At 32.0% G+C, this 18,067-nt stretch overlaps 1 protein-coding gene across 4 annotated transcripts; it reads right to left on the bottom strand.

Moving 5' to 3' along the window:
• Window positions 1-4,978: 4,978 nt before the first annotated feature.
• Window positions 4,979-16,448, bottom strand: LOC105321880 (uncharacterized). Of its 4 annotated transcripts, none has more exons than XR_004596004.2 (10): window positions 16,373-16,448; window positions 15,174-15,278; window positions 14,160-14,273; window positions 11,649-11,768; window positions 11,151-11,297; window positions 10,033-10,137; window positions 8,958-9,071; window positions 8,520-8,716; window positions 8,165-8,232; window positions 4,979-6,269 (listed from the first exon to the last, which is right to left on the bottom strand). XR_004596004.2 is itself a non-coding variant. In XM_066086132.1 (10 exons), exons 6-10 carry the CDS (start codon window positions 10,130-10,132, stop codon window positions 5,968-5,970), a joined length of 693 nt encoding a protein of 230 aa, XP_065942204.1. In that variant the 5' UTR covers window positions 10,133-10,137; window positions 11,151-11,297; window positions 11,649-11,768; window positions 14,160-14,273; window positions 15,174-15,278; window positions 16,373-16,389; the 3' UTR covers window positions 5,784-5,967. The 4 variants fall into 4 exon arrangements, 3 of the variants coding, with proteins under 3 accessions (XP_065942204.1, XP_011418661.2, XP_065942203.1); XM_066086132.1 differs by having other exon boundaries at window positions 5,784-6,269; window positions 8,520-8,628; window positions 16,373-16,389; XM_011420359.4 differs by having other exon boundaries at window positions 5,786-6,269; window positions 8,520-8,673; window positions 16,373-16,389.
• Window positions 16,449-18,067: the final 1,619 nt, after the last annotated feature.

The following is an 18,067-nucleotide window of genomic DNA, read 5'->3' on the forward strand; positions in this document are numbered from 1 at the left end:
AAGTTTTTTGAGAAAACTGAAATGCGTGGTCCAGAGTATTGCAATTTAAAGCCATGTTTTAGACCATCCTCTAAATACCTTGCCGGGACCCTATCTGGGTATTGACTCAAATAATTGCTAATTGCGCTAATGATTATGGGAGAATACCCTAGGACCCAAATGTCTCTGGGGTTGACGAGGGTTTCCTGCCCAATGTTGGTTGGTGCGTGTTTGGTGTGCTGGTGTCTGATACCTGAATGTGGTATAAGAGTTGTTGCGGACTGGAGTGGATGCCCGAAAGGAATTATTTGCATGACCCGGGGGTGGGTTAGCACTGTTGCACAACATAGATGGATGGGTGCCATTGCATTTAAGGCATCGGTGTATGTACGGGCAATGGGGCTTGTAACAGTTTGCTTTGAGATTGTAATCAAAGCACTTGTGGTGTTGGGTACGAGAAGATTTATTTGAATTGGCAGTCATGTATAATAACCAAAGCTCGTTATCTATGATCCCCCAGTTCTGTGACGGGTTGTGTGCAATCCTTAGCCTAAATTGTTCATCGTACGAAACCCACCAATTAGAATTCTGTGCCCCTAAGCGAACGTCGTGCATATATTTAATAAGCTGTTGCGATCTAAGTGGGTGCACTGCAGTGTAAATGCTAAAATGAGAAATGCATCTGTCCATTTTTCGATAGATGTTATTCTGGTTGTGGGTTTTGGTTGTGATATGATGTTACCCTGCGCATCAATTGTGAGAGTAGATGTTGCATGGGCATTAGTGGGGTCCCTTAACAATAATGTTCCCAGATTGACAAATTCGCCCTTGATGATTTTTTGCTTAATTGGTTGGTTTACATGATACCCAATGGGAACTGTAATAGAGTTGATTGGTTCAGGAGTAGTCTGATGGGTTGAGGTGATAATGGAAGTTATCCCTGTATCTGTGCATGTAGATGTGAGACTAGAATTGACAGGCGAAATGAGGCCGGGCATTAGAGTGGTGGATTGTTGTAATGTTGCTACAGGGGGATTAAAAATCACATTACCCGCCTGATCATGGGCTTGCTGTGGTGGGGCTGCCTGTTGTAACAGTGCCGCCTGATGCTGTGGGGCTGCCTGGGGTAGTTGGACTGCCTGGGGCTGAGGGGGTGCCAGTTGAGCCTGGACATCTTGTTCGTTATTGTTGGTCTGTTGGCGTTGAGCCCTGCTTAAATTAATCTAAAGAGTATACTTTATTACAGAGAATTAAAACATGTCTTACCAGTTTCAAGAAGAATCCAGAAATGATGCAAAAAGAGCCCTAATTTTAAAGCGAGTATATTCAACCGGAAAAATTCCGTAAAAAACATAAACACTATTTATAGGTCCTTGGATAAATTTGCATATCTTTGACAAGCCAAGATATGCCGTATTATTATTATTTTTTTTCCCACAAATTTTGTGCACGCGATTTCTCGAGAACTATTTGACCGATTTCAACCATTTTTTCACAGAAGATGAGACTTGAGATAAACTTCATACATGTTTTAGATTTTTCCTGTCGTCACTTCCGGTACCGATTTATCGGCCATTTTGCACATTTTTACGACCTTTATTGTGCAGAGTTGATCTCAGAAACTATTAGAGATATGACTATGAAATTTTCAGGAAAGGTAGTCTATAGTTTGAAGTTGTGCACTATTGTGTTGTTTTACGCCAGTGGCGCTATTTCTTGGAGCTCGCTTAGGCACGAAAATCGGGTACGAATTTTTATTCAAAATTTTCATACCTTTTGATCTGCATCTTTTTATCAGTTGATATTTTGTTAAGATATATATAACAAAAGTGGTAGATAATCATAAGTTCTTTCCAACGAAATCAAGAAAAAGGGGCCGGCCCCTTTTTTTAGGGACCAAGAGACTCGTAAACTCTATTACAAATAACTTAAAAACGATAAAGATATTGTAATCCATTATAGATGCAAAGTTGTTGATAATACCAATATCTATTAGAAAAAATCATTGCCACGCCCATTTATTACGTAATTAGGGAATTTTAGGGGCCAAAGAACTTAAACATTGACGCAATATAACTAGAGAAGTAGACATATTTTGTTAGACATCATAGAAGAGAAAATGATTTAAATCGATTATCAAAACACGAATTTCTGTCCCCATTAAGGATCTAGAGGGCTGGCCCCTAAAATATTCAAACATTTGTATCTCAAAAACGATCAACAATTTTAGATGGGTGTAAGAACAAAAATTGTTAGTATTCTTAAGACCTTTTCAAAGAAATCAAGAAAAAGGGGTGGGCCCCTTTTTTCGGGGGGGGGGGGGCAAAAGACTCGTAAATTCTTTGACAAATTACATAAAAATGATTAAGATTTCGTAATGCATTATAGAAGCAAAGTTGTTGATTGTAGCAATATCTATTTGGAAAACTCATTGCAACACCCATTAATTACGTAATTAGGGATTTGTATACATTATCTGAAAGTGTGTGATTGGGGGGGGGGGGGGTAATTCTGAAATTGTATCAATCATTCATGGTATGATTTAAAACAGAAATCGCAAGGAAGACCTACTCGTTACTCGTAACGAGATCGTATCTAGTTATTTAGATATTTGATATCTGATACTGAATGCATTTAAACGTTTTAATCTTATATACATGCATTTATAGAAAAAACTTCTAGATAAGACATACATGTATACAACAATAAGTTTGTGTCCAAGTAGCGTAGCGGACAATGCACTCGCTTACACTGCTGCGACCCGAGTTCGATCCACGAGACAGTGGTTGTTTATGAAAGGGTATGGTGGTCGCCCGCTTGGACACGTGGGCTTTCTCCGGGCTTCCTCCCACATCAATGACCCCCCCCCCCCCCCCCCTTTCACGCTAACATCGAAAGATATCAATCAAAGTTGTAGAACTTGTTTATCAATCGTTGTTAAATTAATAAAGTTCAATTAAAAAAAAATGTGGCACTAATTCGCTTCTGTAGTATTGATTCTTTTTATGATTTTTTTATGATATTATTTATAGAATTGAACACGATAGACAAAAGACAGATGAAAATAATTAGATTTTGTAAGGATTTTTCAAACCATTTTTCCGTTGTACAGTAAGGTTATGATAAAATAAATGTTTGTATGAGTGTGTTATAAGAAATAACAAAAAAAGTAAAAATCGTACGCCGTTGAAATTTAATACACAGAACAGTGGTATCCTCGAGAAAATTTTCCTTATTTTTTAAATAAATCTATTAAACTGACCGTCATTCGTAATACTCCAATATAGAGCAAAGATTGGTGCATTTTGATATATTCGAAAAACCAGACGGTAAAATTTAGTATTTTTACATTTTGGGTAGGAATTGTTATTCTTGTCATACAATATATATTTTATAACAATTTGAGAAAAAGCTGTAGTAGAATTTTTTTAACTTGTTTCGATGTGCGGAAAATAACATGTTACTACATATTCCTATTGGAAATGTGCCTCTATTATGAGATATGGTCCCTAGGAAGAACCAGACGGTCGATTTTCTTGAAAAAGAGTTGGTGAAAATGAAATATGGTTATTAGATAAAGAGTTTTGCTATTGAAGTTTTTCTGAAAATAAAACCCACCCAAATCGGAAATAGAAATTGTGAAGTCAAAATTGTTCAATATAATGCTCATTATAAACAAAATACATATACATAAGTAGATGCCAGAAAATTGATTTACAGTAATTGATTTGAAACATTTGTATAAAGTAGTTTTATTCTGCGCAAATGGATAGGTTCAATACAGACTAGACTAAATGGACCCCTTAAATTAACTTGTACTAGAGTACGCTCTCTCTCTCTCTCAAATAAGAAAAAAATACGTTCTAATAAGAATTTAATCTCTCTCTCTCTCTCTCTCTCTCTCTCTCTCTCTCTCTCTCTCTCTCAAAAATAAGAAAAAAATACGTTCTGATAAGAATTTAAAGATTTCATGAACTGTTTTATGTATATTGAATAAGTTTCTATTTAGTTTGAAAGAGTTATCTCTCTTGCAGCAAGATCCCAAATTCTATGGCATTCTCATAAATGGTTATGAAAGTGATCTTGCAGCGTGTACATGTAACCAAAGGAATGGTCTCGCAGGAAATGTGTGGGTGAGTCGTTTCGATAGCGCGGGTAATCACTATTTTACTGGACGCCGGTCAGTTTACATTCTTTGGAAAATTTTAAAGCGTTTTATATTTTTCTTAGTATATTTTCATGATGTATGCAATGTCGATGCAATGATCACATTGAACTATTTTTTTTTATATATTGTATCCTTGAAAATTTAAACTAATTATTTCATTAATATGTTTGTATTATAAAATTTAAATTAAAAAAATCTTAATAGTGACCGTTTTTTGAATACACAATTTCGACTGATACTTAAAAATTTTGATTGATATTTTACAAAGTGAATAATTATGTTTACAAACACGTTTTGTAATATATTTATTACGAATATGAAGTAACAATAAGGTATACTTTAATACTATCTCAATAAAGCTTTTCACATGTCATTTCCCACAGCTCTTAAGTTTGCTTGATAACATATTTCCTGTAACCAATTGTTTTATTTCGTATTTGTAAAGTACATGTAAATAGCATCCTTATGGTATTTCAAGAGCAATCAATGAATGTCGCATACCAGCAAATGTTCCCAATTTTATATAAAAAAGTTAATGTGCAATAAAAGGGTTTAGAGGCAGTTGGGTAAAGAATATATAGTGAACCTCTCTCGTCAAGGAAAGGATGCGTTTGCTCCTACGAATTCAAACTTAAGAAGACTTAGTCTTGGCCATTTTCAGAATACATGTACTTAAATCTTCCTATTAAGAAAAGCTTTGTACAAAGATATAGAACACATTCAAATTATATCTTTTAAAAATGATGTAATTTTCATTTACTTAATGATAATCTATTGCATAAAAAAATCATTGTAAGAAAAATTAGGGCAGATCTGATGGTTAGTTGACAACCAGCTTCCCGTATATGAGTACCTTCGAACTCCACTTAACTTATTTTACACACTTCACTTCGTAGTCAAAACATGATGCTTAGACCAAAATATAAATATATTAATGCAAGTCTATGACTGCCAGTGATGCAGTTTTCTGTTTACAATCATTAATATTACAAAACTTTTTACATAATATATTTCCTCTTTGAACGTTTAGTAAGAGGGGGCGTATATTACTTGGCTTTATGGTATTTAAAGGCACAAAAAATCGGATGAATAAATATTAAAATTTAAAAGCAATTTCTATCCCTGTTATTATGTGTAATAGCGACGTTGACTATAGTATGTTTATAATAACACTTTCAAAATGGTCATTTGTCAATGATAATGTAAATTAGATTCAATGACTAGATTTATCGTCAATGAAATAATTTTTAAGACGTAACACTTAGTTCTAATACCAACCCCAATTTTAATCACAAATGTAAACTTAAATTGCAATTATCATCATTTACCGACCAATATTTTTTGCAAAGATGTTTAAACAATAAAAGAGTCACATCAAATTTAAAACAATGTCCTAGTTTGAAATAAATTGATTTTTAAATATTTATAATTTACTGCCAGGTTAATTATCTTGCAATACATTCGTACAGTTAGGAAATTGTGTTAACTGCTGTAAAATTTAATTGTTGTTAAGATATTTGAAAGCATCACAGTCATTTTATTCTGCACTTACAGTAGACATAAAGGTCCAAATCAAGGTATCGCCATGTTTTATGTATATATTTTTCATTACATTCTTTCATTAAAAGTATGTTTAGCAGATCTATTACGCAACAATTTATTGTGTATAGATACATTACAAAATAAATACTGATTATACTGGTATAACAAAATATTAAATAAAAGATATTTAATGTAGATGCATTCATTTACGTACATCATCTCATGGATATTCTTAGAACATGAAGTTTTTGAGAGGAATTAGGTCTAAAACAAAATATTCAAGGGCTGAAATCGCTGGTCACGTGACTGTACTGATTATCCGTCAGGACTCTAGATGGCGGGTGTGTGGTTTTAATATGGCTGTACATATCACCAAGGTCAGTGTCGTCCCTGGCATACTTAGGATTCAGGTCAATTTTAAGGGTTATGTGATTGTAGTGATCTTCATCGACTTCCGGCGTGCCTTTGACCCGAGTTTCGAACTTTGTTGAATCAACTGGAAAATCGTTATCTCTTGCACTCGTTACATCAGATTCGTAAAGATTAGGTTCAGTATATAGGTTGTCACTATTATTTGATTCTGTGAAAAAGATATTAGAAACCACGATAAGAGTCAATGACAGCAAATCCAACATAACTAATTTCTTTCAATACCAAAATATCCTTAATGAATTAGATAAACTATTCCTATCTGTGTTTTTCGAGCTGTAGTTAGTGAAATCTACAAAATACCGTCTCAACTGATGTATAAGGCTGTAAAGAAGTCGTACAATTTAACCAGGCACTCAAATGATGTGCACTACTTATCTGATTACAGCATTCTCATGAACAAGTACAATTAATCTTGGGTTTTACATACGATGTAATAATGTTTTGCATATTACAGTCTATGTTTTAAAGTTTGTAGAGTATTAAAAGAATGTTAAGAGTGATATGCACCTAACATTAAACATGCGAGTTTATTGTACCTAATATTAGACAGCCAAGTTCATTGTGCAGAATCGCTTTTTCTAAATACTAATTAATAACATTAAAAACAATAAGAATGCTTCACTTTTGTTCAGAATATACCTTCCATCATCCACAATGTTTGAATAAAAGGGATGCTTTTGAGGGATTTTGAGTGTTTTTTGGGACATAGATTGAAAAAAATGGAGCTTATATGATGAAATATAATGAAGTTCAGTTTGTTACGTTAATATTACATAAGTTTCCATGCAAAGGAAATCCTACATTTTTCAGATTGAACAGCACATTCTTTGTGGTTTGCTGCTATCTATGAAAAGAGGTATTCTTCACTGTTATCAGTTTGGAGAAGCGGCCTGTTTCCTTATATGATATATGAGATGAGGCTTTAAAAATGCATTTTAATACAAAGTCTTCGTTATACATTACTTTTCGAGTGAAAAATAGCCCTTTATATATTTTTGCATTATTCGTTCCCAAAAACTCCTGTTTTATTGAAAATGAAGTTTAAATATTCCTTTTTTGTTAGTTTAAGATTAATAATTTAGCGTAAAATTGTTTGTTGATTTTATTATGCAGATCAATTTTAAATAAGATTGCGTACTTTTGCATTTGGGTATACATATGGTTGTTTTTTATTTTTTGACTATTACATATATTAGAATTTATGCAGCCTTTTGTCATGTTTGTCTATAGTAACATGGGTGAAAGGACAATTATAATTATAACTGAGTATAATGCAGTTATGTATTAGATCCTTACATATACAGAATACATGGCAATTTTATTGTGATATAATGATAAAAAAAAGCTAAACAGAATATGTCTCGCAAAAATGACATTATCTACCGGACGAACAAGGGTTCTTGAAAGAGAGCATAGGAATGCAATAATATTGCTTGACTTTATCCAAGAGTACCGGTACTATATTTATCGCTTATAACCCTTTAAGTCATTTTTAATAACTAAATGTTAATAATAATAAGATTGCTAAAATATTTACATTTTCAACTTGTCTGTGATAACATTAGGAATCAATTTTAAACCCTAAAACCCAATAACTTCATAAAACACGAGTGTACAAAATGTGCGTGTCTTATAGCATAACCAAAAAACGGTATTGGCTGCGCCGCGTAATAATGCATAGCATGTGCTACTTAAAAAAGATAGTGGTTTTAAAGTGTACAAATTGGAAATAATGTTAATATAAGTAATAAGGATCCGAATCATTCTTTGAATATTATAAAATGATAATTTTGGTCGGAGTGTGGTCAAATCTATCATAATGCCCTTCGGGCTTTATTGGATTTGACGACGCCCCGACCGAAATTATCACCTCATAATACTCAAAGAATGATTCCTTATTCCTTAAAAAACACGAATTGGTTCTTCACAAATTAGAAAAATTCTCAAGTGACGAGCAAGGGCCTAGATCCGCTTTTTGCAATTTAATATCATATTCATACAATAAGTATTTATTTGTTTAATATCTATATTATATAACCCTACCTGCATATCTGTCCACTCCAGGCATTAAAAATACACCACTTGCTTCTTCATTTGTTCCATTTCTGCTCCTTTGAATAAAAAAAGCGTAATATATTCAATAAGAAATTTTATTGTTTTATTACATTGTGTATAAAGTATAAATTCAACCACAAAATATTGTCATAAATCAAAAATATCTTATCCCTTTCGCGTTTACAAGCATTTTTCAAGTACATGTACCGTTATTTAACAAAAAGGGAAACAAGGCAGCTTTAAAATCTCTCTTTAAAGAGATGTGAGAATATGTGCCATTTTTTAATTAACAACTTCCAGACACTGACAGACTCGTATTAAATAATAATGTTTTTAGTTTTACCTTTTCTTTTTTTCTCTTAATATGCGAAAGCAGCAGAATAAGACTAGTCCAACTACAATCAGAGTGGCAGCCACAGACACGATACTAATGACGACCACACTGGTGTTCTCTGTTTCAGACGAAATTTCCTTGTCAGTTGAAGAGGATGGAATGCCTGACAAATGGCTTTGATTTTAATATTTTTCTTCCCCCTATCGCTTTAAAGCAATTTTGATAAAAAAAACATCGTTTCTAAATCAAGTGGCTTAGTAACATAGAGGCATAACAAAAATATTATTTACATATGTCTAGGTCCTGTACATGTAATGTGAATATATATATATATATATAGAGAGAGAGAGAGAGAGAGAGAGAGAGAGAGAGAGAGAGAGAGAGAGAGAGAGAGAGAGCTTGCTTGCGTTGTATTATCCATAGACGTAGAACTAAAGCTTTACTCACGTGATAAAGTTGTGCTCACAATCTGAGGACAGCCATAAACATGATTACAGTCGTCTATAGAGCAGGATGAACACTTACTGCCACATGCAAACCCGTACATTCCTGGATCACATTCTAAGATGAAATTCAAATTAAAGTCCTACATACCGGTATACTTTAACCCTTGACAGTTGTCAATGCCATATTTTAGCCCCCATTAATAGGCATACTTATTATAATTTCAAACTCATACAGTTTTTTGGTGCTAAAACCATTATGACGTCATAATTGATTTGATGAATCTTTTCCCGTAATTTACGGCTTTAAAGGAATTATGTAGAAAATAATTTAAAAACAATATTTTTACGTTCAATATTTAAATACGTGAAAAGTAATCCAGGAACTTATGTTCAATTTGACATCATTTTAAAGAGGTGGTCAAGAGCTTGTTTTGAGCCGTTTTTGGAGAGACTGTATGCATTCTAGATAATTATATTTCATTAGTCAAAAATGGACAAAGCTGCGAGATTCGTTGCTTTCATCCTTCATATTTCATAGTAAATGGTTGTTTAAAAGATGATTCTTCATTTTGTTTACCAAAACTTTAAGCCCCGGTACTCCCTATGAAACAAAGATATTGTTATGAAGCATCATTAAAAGAATTTACATCTTGAATTTCATAAACCCGTGGGCACCTTTCATTTACTAGACCTTTACCTTAAAAGTGATACCCTGCTATGATGGGAATATATAAAATAAACAATGTCAAGATTTAACAGGAAGTTGACATCAAATTTGTTTAAAAATAAATCTCGCCGTATGAAATGCCTAAACAAATAATGTAGTGACATTTCAAGTATCTGCGATGAATAGTTTCTGGGAAAATTTGTTCCAGCTTATGTTATAAAAAGACAGACAGACACACAAGAGTAAGACATTATTATAATACCCCCTTTTCCTTCGGAGGGGGGTTATGTTAATAATTACAGCAATTTGTAAAAAGTATAAATAGTCGTGCACAAATTCGATTCTATACTTTATCTAAACAAATTTCACTTCATATTTCGTTTTGTTTCTTTTAAACTTATTTACTTACTTTGACTACAATCTGAAAGAATAAATCCGTCATTACAAACGCACAGAGCAGTACTGCTGTTATAATAACTATTGTCTGGACATTTTTTTTCACTAGTCATTTTACCTACAAGAAAAAAAATATTAGAAGGTGAGTAATTTGTTATTTACCGATATCTTCCCAAGATCTGGTCATGTGAATCAAAGATAGTGTCCTTTTCGATATATTTCATTTTATCAAATACAATATACGACTATAGATTCGTAATATTGTGTAGAATTTACATCATGTCATGCATAAATAACCAACCTGCAACGCATACAGATCGTTATCATCTTTTAAATATAAAATCATGGAATGTTCATTTATTAAAAAGTGCTGTTGCTGCGATGAAATCTATAGCATGAATTAATAAATACGTAATATTATAAGCGAAGGTAATGTAATTTTCAACCGGAGCTTAGTTCTTTGATATTTGTTCTAATAAAAGATATCTCTTTACAAGGCAGTAGCATTTTTCAAAATTTACAAGACAGGTAGACCTTAACTATCAATTACATTTTTACTTCAAATAAAGATACAGTGTATATCCTTGCGATATTGAAATTTGTTTATGACCTCCATTCGAGAGAATTACCAAGGCATACCACATGACTTTCAAATCAAGGGACTACAAAAAGTATCAAACAAAGTGGCATTTACCATGCTGTTTTATTTAATTTCAAATTTATTTCATTATAAAAAGGCTTAACATAATATTTAGTAATAATAGATGCATCGTTTTATGAACGTTCAAATCCATTGATATTTTCATAATAAACCTAACAATGCTGCCTAAGTGTCCTGTACTCTAAAAATCTAAATACAAAATCAAACATAGAAAACTATTATCTTAAATTCTTGAACATTTTTTTGATTTCATGTCAGATTTATATAATGCAGAATCGACGCAGCAACCCCTCCTTCCCCCTAAAAATAATCGGATGATTATAAAACCAAAGCGCCGAAAAATATCAACACTTATGTACTCGTCACTTACACACCTTATTGTTAACATATAGTTAACTAATTTTAAAAAAGAAACCTTAAAAATCATAAACATCATATGAATAAATAAAGTATGGAGCTGTATTACTTACCAGTGGCGTAGGAAGTTTAGAAAACCTCCCAATTTACTTACTCGCATGTGTTTGCTTTCTACGCTTACACATATTTAGCATCTAATGATTCGTGGATTCAACACACCGGAAAGAGCATAGAGCACGCACTTGTCCAGTGTCACGAACCTAATAACGTAGCAAGATATTCTTGTCTTACAATTTCTTCTACATTCCAAGTGCCACATCGCTAATCTACATGATCGGGAAAATAACAGTGCTTTATCCATCCTCTTATATTTTGTATGTGAAAACTTATCATCCTTGTTCATAGCAAGAGAGAAAAACCAGCAGATTTGTTATTGTTCATAGGTTTTTTTTTTTTTATATGTTTCTTATATTTTCTAATTTGAACTATGCACACCTCATGTGGTCTAATTATTCGCCCATATATCATTTGAACTAACCCCTGAAACTAGCAAAATAATGTCATATTTTTGATGTTGTAGTTCTTTTAAAACATTTCAGTTTTTTACTTACCTGTATGTGGAAATTAATCTTCTGTTTTGTCGGGTGTTGAAGTTTGAAAAGAATCCACAGTAAGAAACTGCTACATATATTCCGGCAATTAAAAGTTAATTAAAAACTCTGTTTAGTTTCCTAGTAATTGAAAAAGTTGTTGAGGTTGCAAAAGTGAAAATGAAACGCTACGGACGTCAACCACGATGATATACCTTGGACGAAACAAGCAAAATTAGCAGCAAATCAATATGTAAACTGAAATCGTTTCCAATTTAATCTTTGCTTGAGATTTGCTTGTGAAACTAAAACCGGTTCATTTTTATATCCATTGTAACTATATTCGACAACAAGATTTATATTGTCTCGATAAAACGATACTGATAACACCTTTTGACCAGTCCAAGACAACATTAAAGCCTGTATGGAAAATTAAAAAAAATTAAAGCTTGTATGTTTTTATGAAGTAATAGAGACAGAGAAAGGGTGGTATAATGTAAAAACATTATAACTTATTGAAAATGAAGCAAACCTTAAGAACAGCATTAGCTACATAAAAAGTAGCTGGGAAGTTCGTATTAAACAAATAAAGTCTCTCAACCAAAACAATGCTATAGCTAGTAGTTACAGACATTCCAAAAACATAAAAATCGAATATAATTTTTAAAAAATTGCTGTGCATAAACGACTCTAAAACATTTAAATGTAACATACTGTTATTTAAAAAAAGGAGTCTATAAGACTTTTTTTTAAAGAAACTCTCTCTCTCTCTCCATCTCTATCTCTCTCTCTCTCTCTCTCTCTCTCTCTCTCTCATGTTTTGTTTCACAGGCCGCTCCCACAGGGGCGATAATAATTAACGATATCAGAAATTTCAACATTTGAAGGGTTTGCATAATCTTTTTCACAATTTTTAAATGAGGACAAAAGATTCTTTTTCAATTCATCAAACTATAGCAATAATTTTGACTGAGTATTTCATTTTGACCTAAATTGTTCACTTATTTCAGTATTTCAATAAACGTTTATCATTTAGCTTGTTGCTACGATATTTAGTACTGTTTTCTCGTATACGCAAATATGTAGTTTTTCATTGATGTTCTTAAACACTTGAAAAAAAATATCATGAAAAATAAAAATAAGCGGACTTGTCGATTAGTAAACAAATACTAAAAAATGTAAAGGTATTTACTTACATATATAACTATGACAGGTTCTTCAGATTTGGACCCCACATGTCAATATCTTCTGGCATGCGACGGAAAGGGTGGGGTAATTTGATTGATGAGACCGTATTAAAAAAAAACAAACAATATAACATCTCTCTCTCTCTCTCTCTTATTTTTTCTCTCGCGCGTGCGCGTTTCAATTTTTCTCAATTATGCATATGCTTTTCAAAAATTTCCTCCGGACTGGCGTTTAAATTCGGCCCGGTCAGGTTTTGAATTCTGGAGCGCGGTCTTCGCGCTAACATTGGTTTTTACGTTTTATAAGATTATCTAAAATTCGTAAAACGTAGTAGAAATCTTAGTTACTCAAAAAAAGAATGAACCAACTTTAAACGAACTAAAAAAAATTTTCACAGTCAATGGCAGGATTCAAAGGAACAACGGGATACCTTTTTCGTGACTAATACCATCGAGTCATGTTTCCAAAGTTGTTATGGTCATGATTTTGGTCATATTTTATTTCTCTGTTTTTTATTATTTACAATGCTTTATGAATGCATTTCTAATAATCAAATGAAATTTGGGTGTCCGTCAATGAGTTTTAAGCAAGATACAGGGCTCACAATTCTTCGTCATGTAAACAAGGCTCGTGCCCTGTTTTTGTTTACATAGGTTCAATACACCGGTAAACAACCTTTTTCAAGATGATTTGTCTATATTATTCATTTCAAACTTAAATGAACAGTTCCTAACGATTAACACATTCATTTTAGGTCTAAAACTGTAATTTTCACTTCAACGTTCATAATGTAAACAAAAATTTGTATACATAGCGAGGAATTGTAAGCTCTGTAACTCGCTTATAACTTAACAAATGACACTCAAATTTTGGTTGCTTATTAAAAATGCCTTACTGAAGCATTCTAAACATTTAAATCGAAAAAATAATGTTTGACCAAAATCGTGACCACGCCCCTTTTATATAACATATTGTTAAGGTAACCAAAACTGACGACATTATTTCAAAATTGATTTAAAGGCATAAGAAAACTATGTGGTTGACAATTTTACCAATTAGAACATTATATGAAAATAGATATGTGGTATTTTATGTTTAAGATATAAAGATAAAATAACACGTGAACAAAGATGAAAATGGATACTGATATGAATATATTAGTTTTGAAAGAAATTTGTTTATATGAAGTGAATTCTTTGGATAATTACAGTAATATTCTCAGCACTTTGTCAATGCCTGACTCAAAGTTATAGTAAATGATCAATATTTTTATCCTTATGGTTCTGGTTTAAACATTATTGAAATGGAACTACATGTATTTCCATTACCTCGCATTTTACTTACGTGATAAAGTTGTGCTCACAATCTGAGGACAGCCATAAACATGATTACAGTCGTCTATAGAGCAGGATGAACACTTACTGCCACATGCAAACCCGTACATTCCTGGATCACATTCTAAGATGAAATTCAAATTAAAGTCCTACATACCGGTAAACTTTAACCCTTGACAGTTGTCAATGCCATATTTTAACCCCCAATAATAGGCATCCTTATTATAATTTCAAACTCATACAGCTTTTTGATGCTAAAACTATTATGACGTCATAATTGATTTGATGAATCTTTTCCCGTATTTTACGGCTTTAAAGAAATAATGTAGAAAATAAAACAATATTTTTACATTCAATATTTAATCACGTAAAATGTAATCCCGAACTTATGTTCAAATTGACATCATTTTAAAGAGGTGGTCAAGAGCTTGTTTTATGCCGTTTTTGGAGAGACTGTATGCATTCTAGATAATTATATTTCATTAGTCAAAAATGGACAAAGCTGCGAGATTTGTTGCTTTTATCCTTCATATTTCATAGTAAATGGTTATTCCTATGAAACAAAGATATTGTTATGAAGCATCATTAAAAGAATTTACATCTTGAATTTCATAAACCCGTGGGCACCTTTCATTTACTAGACCTTTACCTTAAAAGTGATACCCTGCTATGATGGGAATATATAAAATAAGCAATGTCAAGATTTAACAGGAAGTTGACATCAACTTTTTAAAAAAATAAATCCCACCATATGAAATGCCTAAACAAAGAATGTGGTGAAATTTCAAGTATCTGCGATGAATAGTTTCTGGGAAAATTTGTTCGATCTTATGTTATTAAAAAAAACAGACAGACACACAAGAGTAAGACATTATACCCCATTTTCCTTCGGAGAGGGTTTATGTTAATAATTACAGCAATTTGTAAAAAGTATAAATAGTCGTGCACAAATTCGATTCTATACTTTATCTAAACAAATTTCACTTCATATTTCGTTTTGTTTCTTTTAAACTTATTTACTTACTTTGACTACAATCTGAAAGAATAAATCCGTCATTACAAACGCACAGAGCAGTACTGCTGATATAATGACTATTGTCTGGACATTCGTTTTCACTAGTCATTTTACCTACAAGAAAAAAAAATATTAGAAGGTGAGTAATTTGTTATTTACCGATATCTTCCCAAGACAGCAATTTTAAACGATCGAAATGTTGGATGATTTGGTCATGTGAATCAAAGATAGATTCGTAATATGGTGTAGAATTTACAATATGTCATGTATAAATAACCAACCTGCAACGCATATAGATCGCTATCATCTTTTGACTATAAATCAAAGGCCGGAACGGCCACAAAGGCGTCGAGTTAACATTTTCTTTTATATAAAATGATATCAATAATTTAAATTTTTGTACTAAAAGTCGTATATCAAATAAAATTAGAATAAAAAAGTAAATGAATTCTATTTTGTGCTGCTTTAAAAACAAAAAATAGTGTATTCCCTTATAAAATACAGTCATATCATGCATATCTTTTACAATTTTATGCTATGCTTTGGTAAGCGATTTTAATGGTATGCTATGAGATGTGTATGCTATGCTATGAGATTTGTATGCTATGCTATGAGAAATTGAAATGAAGGGCTTAATGATATGGTATGCTATGCTATGGTATGGTATGGTATGGTATGAGATTTTAACAAAAACGCCTCCATACACAGAAAAGTTCCACACATTTTGCAATAAAATAATAAGAAGCCAAAGTTTATCACAAATCTATTATATGAACATTTAATTTTTCAAATAAAAACACTTAAAACCGAGTTGATTTAATGTTGTATGCTATGCTATGGTATGCTATGATATGATATGACGAATGCGATTCTATGAGATTGTAAGCTGTGGTATGCGATTACAATGCTATGCTATGAGATTTCAATGCTATACTATAAGATTTCAATGCTATGCTATGGTATGGTGTATGTTGTAAAAGATATGCTTGAACAGACTGTAGGTAGTGATGCATTTATAATACAATAACTCATCATGGTTATAAAAATTGAAGAAATTTCAGTTTAAAAAAAATTATTTTCTTCCTGCTTAAAACAGTCTTTGAACATTTTTCACAAGTTCATAATTTGAATACATTAACAGTGTGTCCCTAAATATAAAAATAAAACATACTTTTATTAATTTCAATTCCCTTTTGAAACAAGATTACCTATAGTATGGTTGTTTACAAACAAATCCAAAACACGTGCTATCTAAAATACTCGACCAAACCAACTGCATTATCGTTTTTATTTCATTAGATACGTTTATCGCTTATATTTATTTTGGAGACCGTCCCCGATATATTTTGTATGTGAAAATATATCATCCTTGTTCATAACAAGAAAGAAAAACTAGCAGTGTTTGTTCGTGAACAGTAGGTTTTATGATATGTTTCTAATATTTTCTTATTTGAACTTTGCACACTTTCTGTGGTCTAATTATTCGCCCATATATCATTCGAATTAACCCTCTGAAACTAACCAAATAATGTCATATTTTTGATGTTGTAGTTCTTTTTAAAAAAGTTCAGTTTCTACTTACATGTATGTTAAAAAAAAACTTCTATTTTGTCGGGTGTCGAAGTTTAAAAAGAATCCACGGTAAGAAAATGCTACACATATTAATTAAAATTAATTGAAAGCTCTGTTTAGTTTCCTAGTATATGAAAAAGTTGTTGAGGCTGCAAAAGTGAAAATGAAACGCTACGGACGTCAATCACGGTGATACACCTTGGGCGAAGCAGTCAAAATTAGTGGCAAATCAATATGTAAACGGAAATCGTTTCCAATTAAATCTTTGCTTAAGATTTGCTTGTGAAAATAAAACCGTTTCATTTTCATAACAATTGTAACTATATTCGACAGCAAGATTTATATTGTCTCGATTAAAACGATACTGAAAAAACCTTTTGACCAGTCCAAAACCAACATTAAAGCCTGTGTGGAAAATTAAAGCTTGTATGTTTCCATAAAGTAATAAAGACAGAAAAGCGTGGTATATTGTAAAAACATTGTAACTTATTGAAAATGACGGAAATCTTAAGAAACAGCAATAGCTACATAAAAAAGTAGCTGGGAGGTTCGTATCAAATAAATGGAGTCTCTCAACCAAAACAATGCTTTAGCTAGTAGACATTCTAAAAACATAAAATCGAATGGAAAAAAAATAAAGACTGTCAATAAGATTACATTTGATTACATTGTAATAAATAAACCGCAGCAAAGAAACTCTCTTTCTCTCTCTCTTTCTCTCTCTCTTTCTCTCTCTCTCTCTCTCTCTCTCTCTCTCTCTCTCTCTCTCTCTCTCTCTCTCCCCATACAAACATTTAAAGAAATATGGTTTTGATTTTATTGCCAAACTTCCACTGTTTAGTCTATGAATGTATTATCAAAAATAACTTTTATCAAAATATTTTGAAAAAAAAAACCGGTCATAGCAAAAGCGCGAAACTAAGCACTCTTGATGCTCATGTGATCTAATTTTTTGATCAAAATCAAGTGAATGGACACTTTGGAGTTATTGTCTTTGATTATTCATTTGAAGTTAGTTACATGTCAGTTGTTATTTTCTGTATTGTGAAATAAGTGGTTAACACGCTCCCATACCCTGACTCCCATATTACTTGACAACACTACAAATAATGAATGACAGGATTTGCATTAAATAATAATAAAAAAAAAATTAAAGAAACTAATCTCACAGATCATCACATCAAATATTGCTGCAAATATGCACATCTATATGTTTGTCGAAGCAACAATATTCAAACAGGCAAAGTTTACAGAAAAATTAAGGAATTAGAAAGCCCTTGTAATATGTACATCTTCACATTGTGTCCCTATTCCTACAGCGTTTCATAAAA

The sequence above is a fragment of the Magallana gigas genome, chromosome 5, assembly GCF_963853765.1.
Source record: "Magallana gigas chromosome 5, xbMagGiga1.1, whole genome shotgun sequence".
In the NCBI taxonomy this organism is placed as follows: Eukaryota; Metazoa; Mollusca; class Bivalvia; order Ostreida; family Ostreidae; genus Magallana; species Magallana gigas.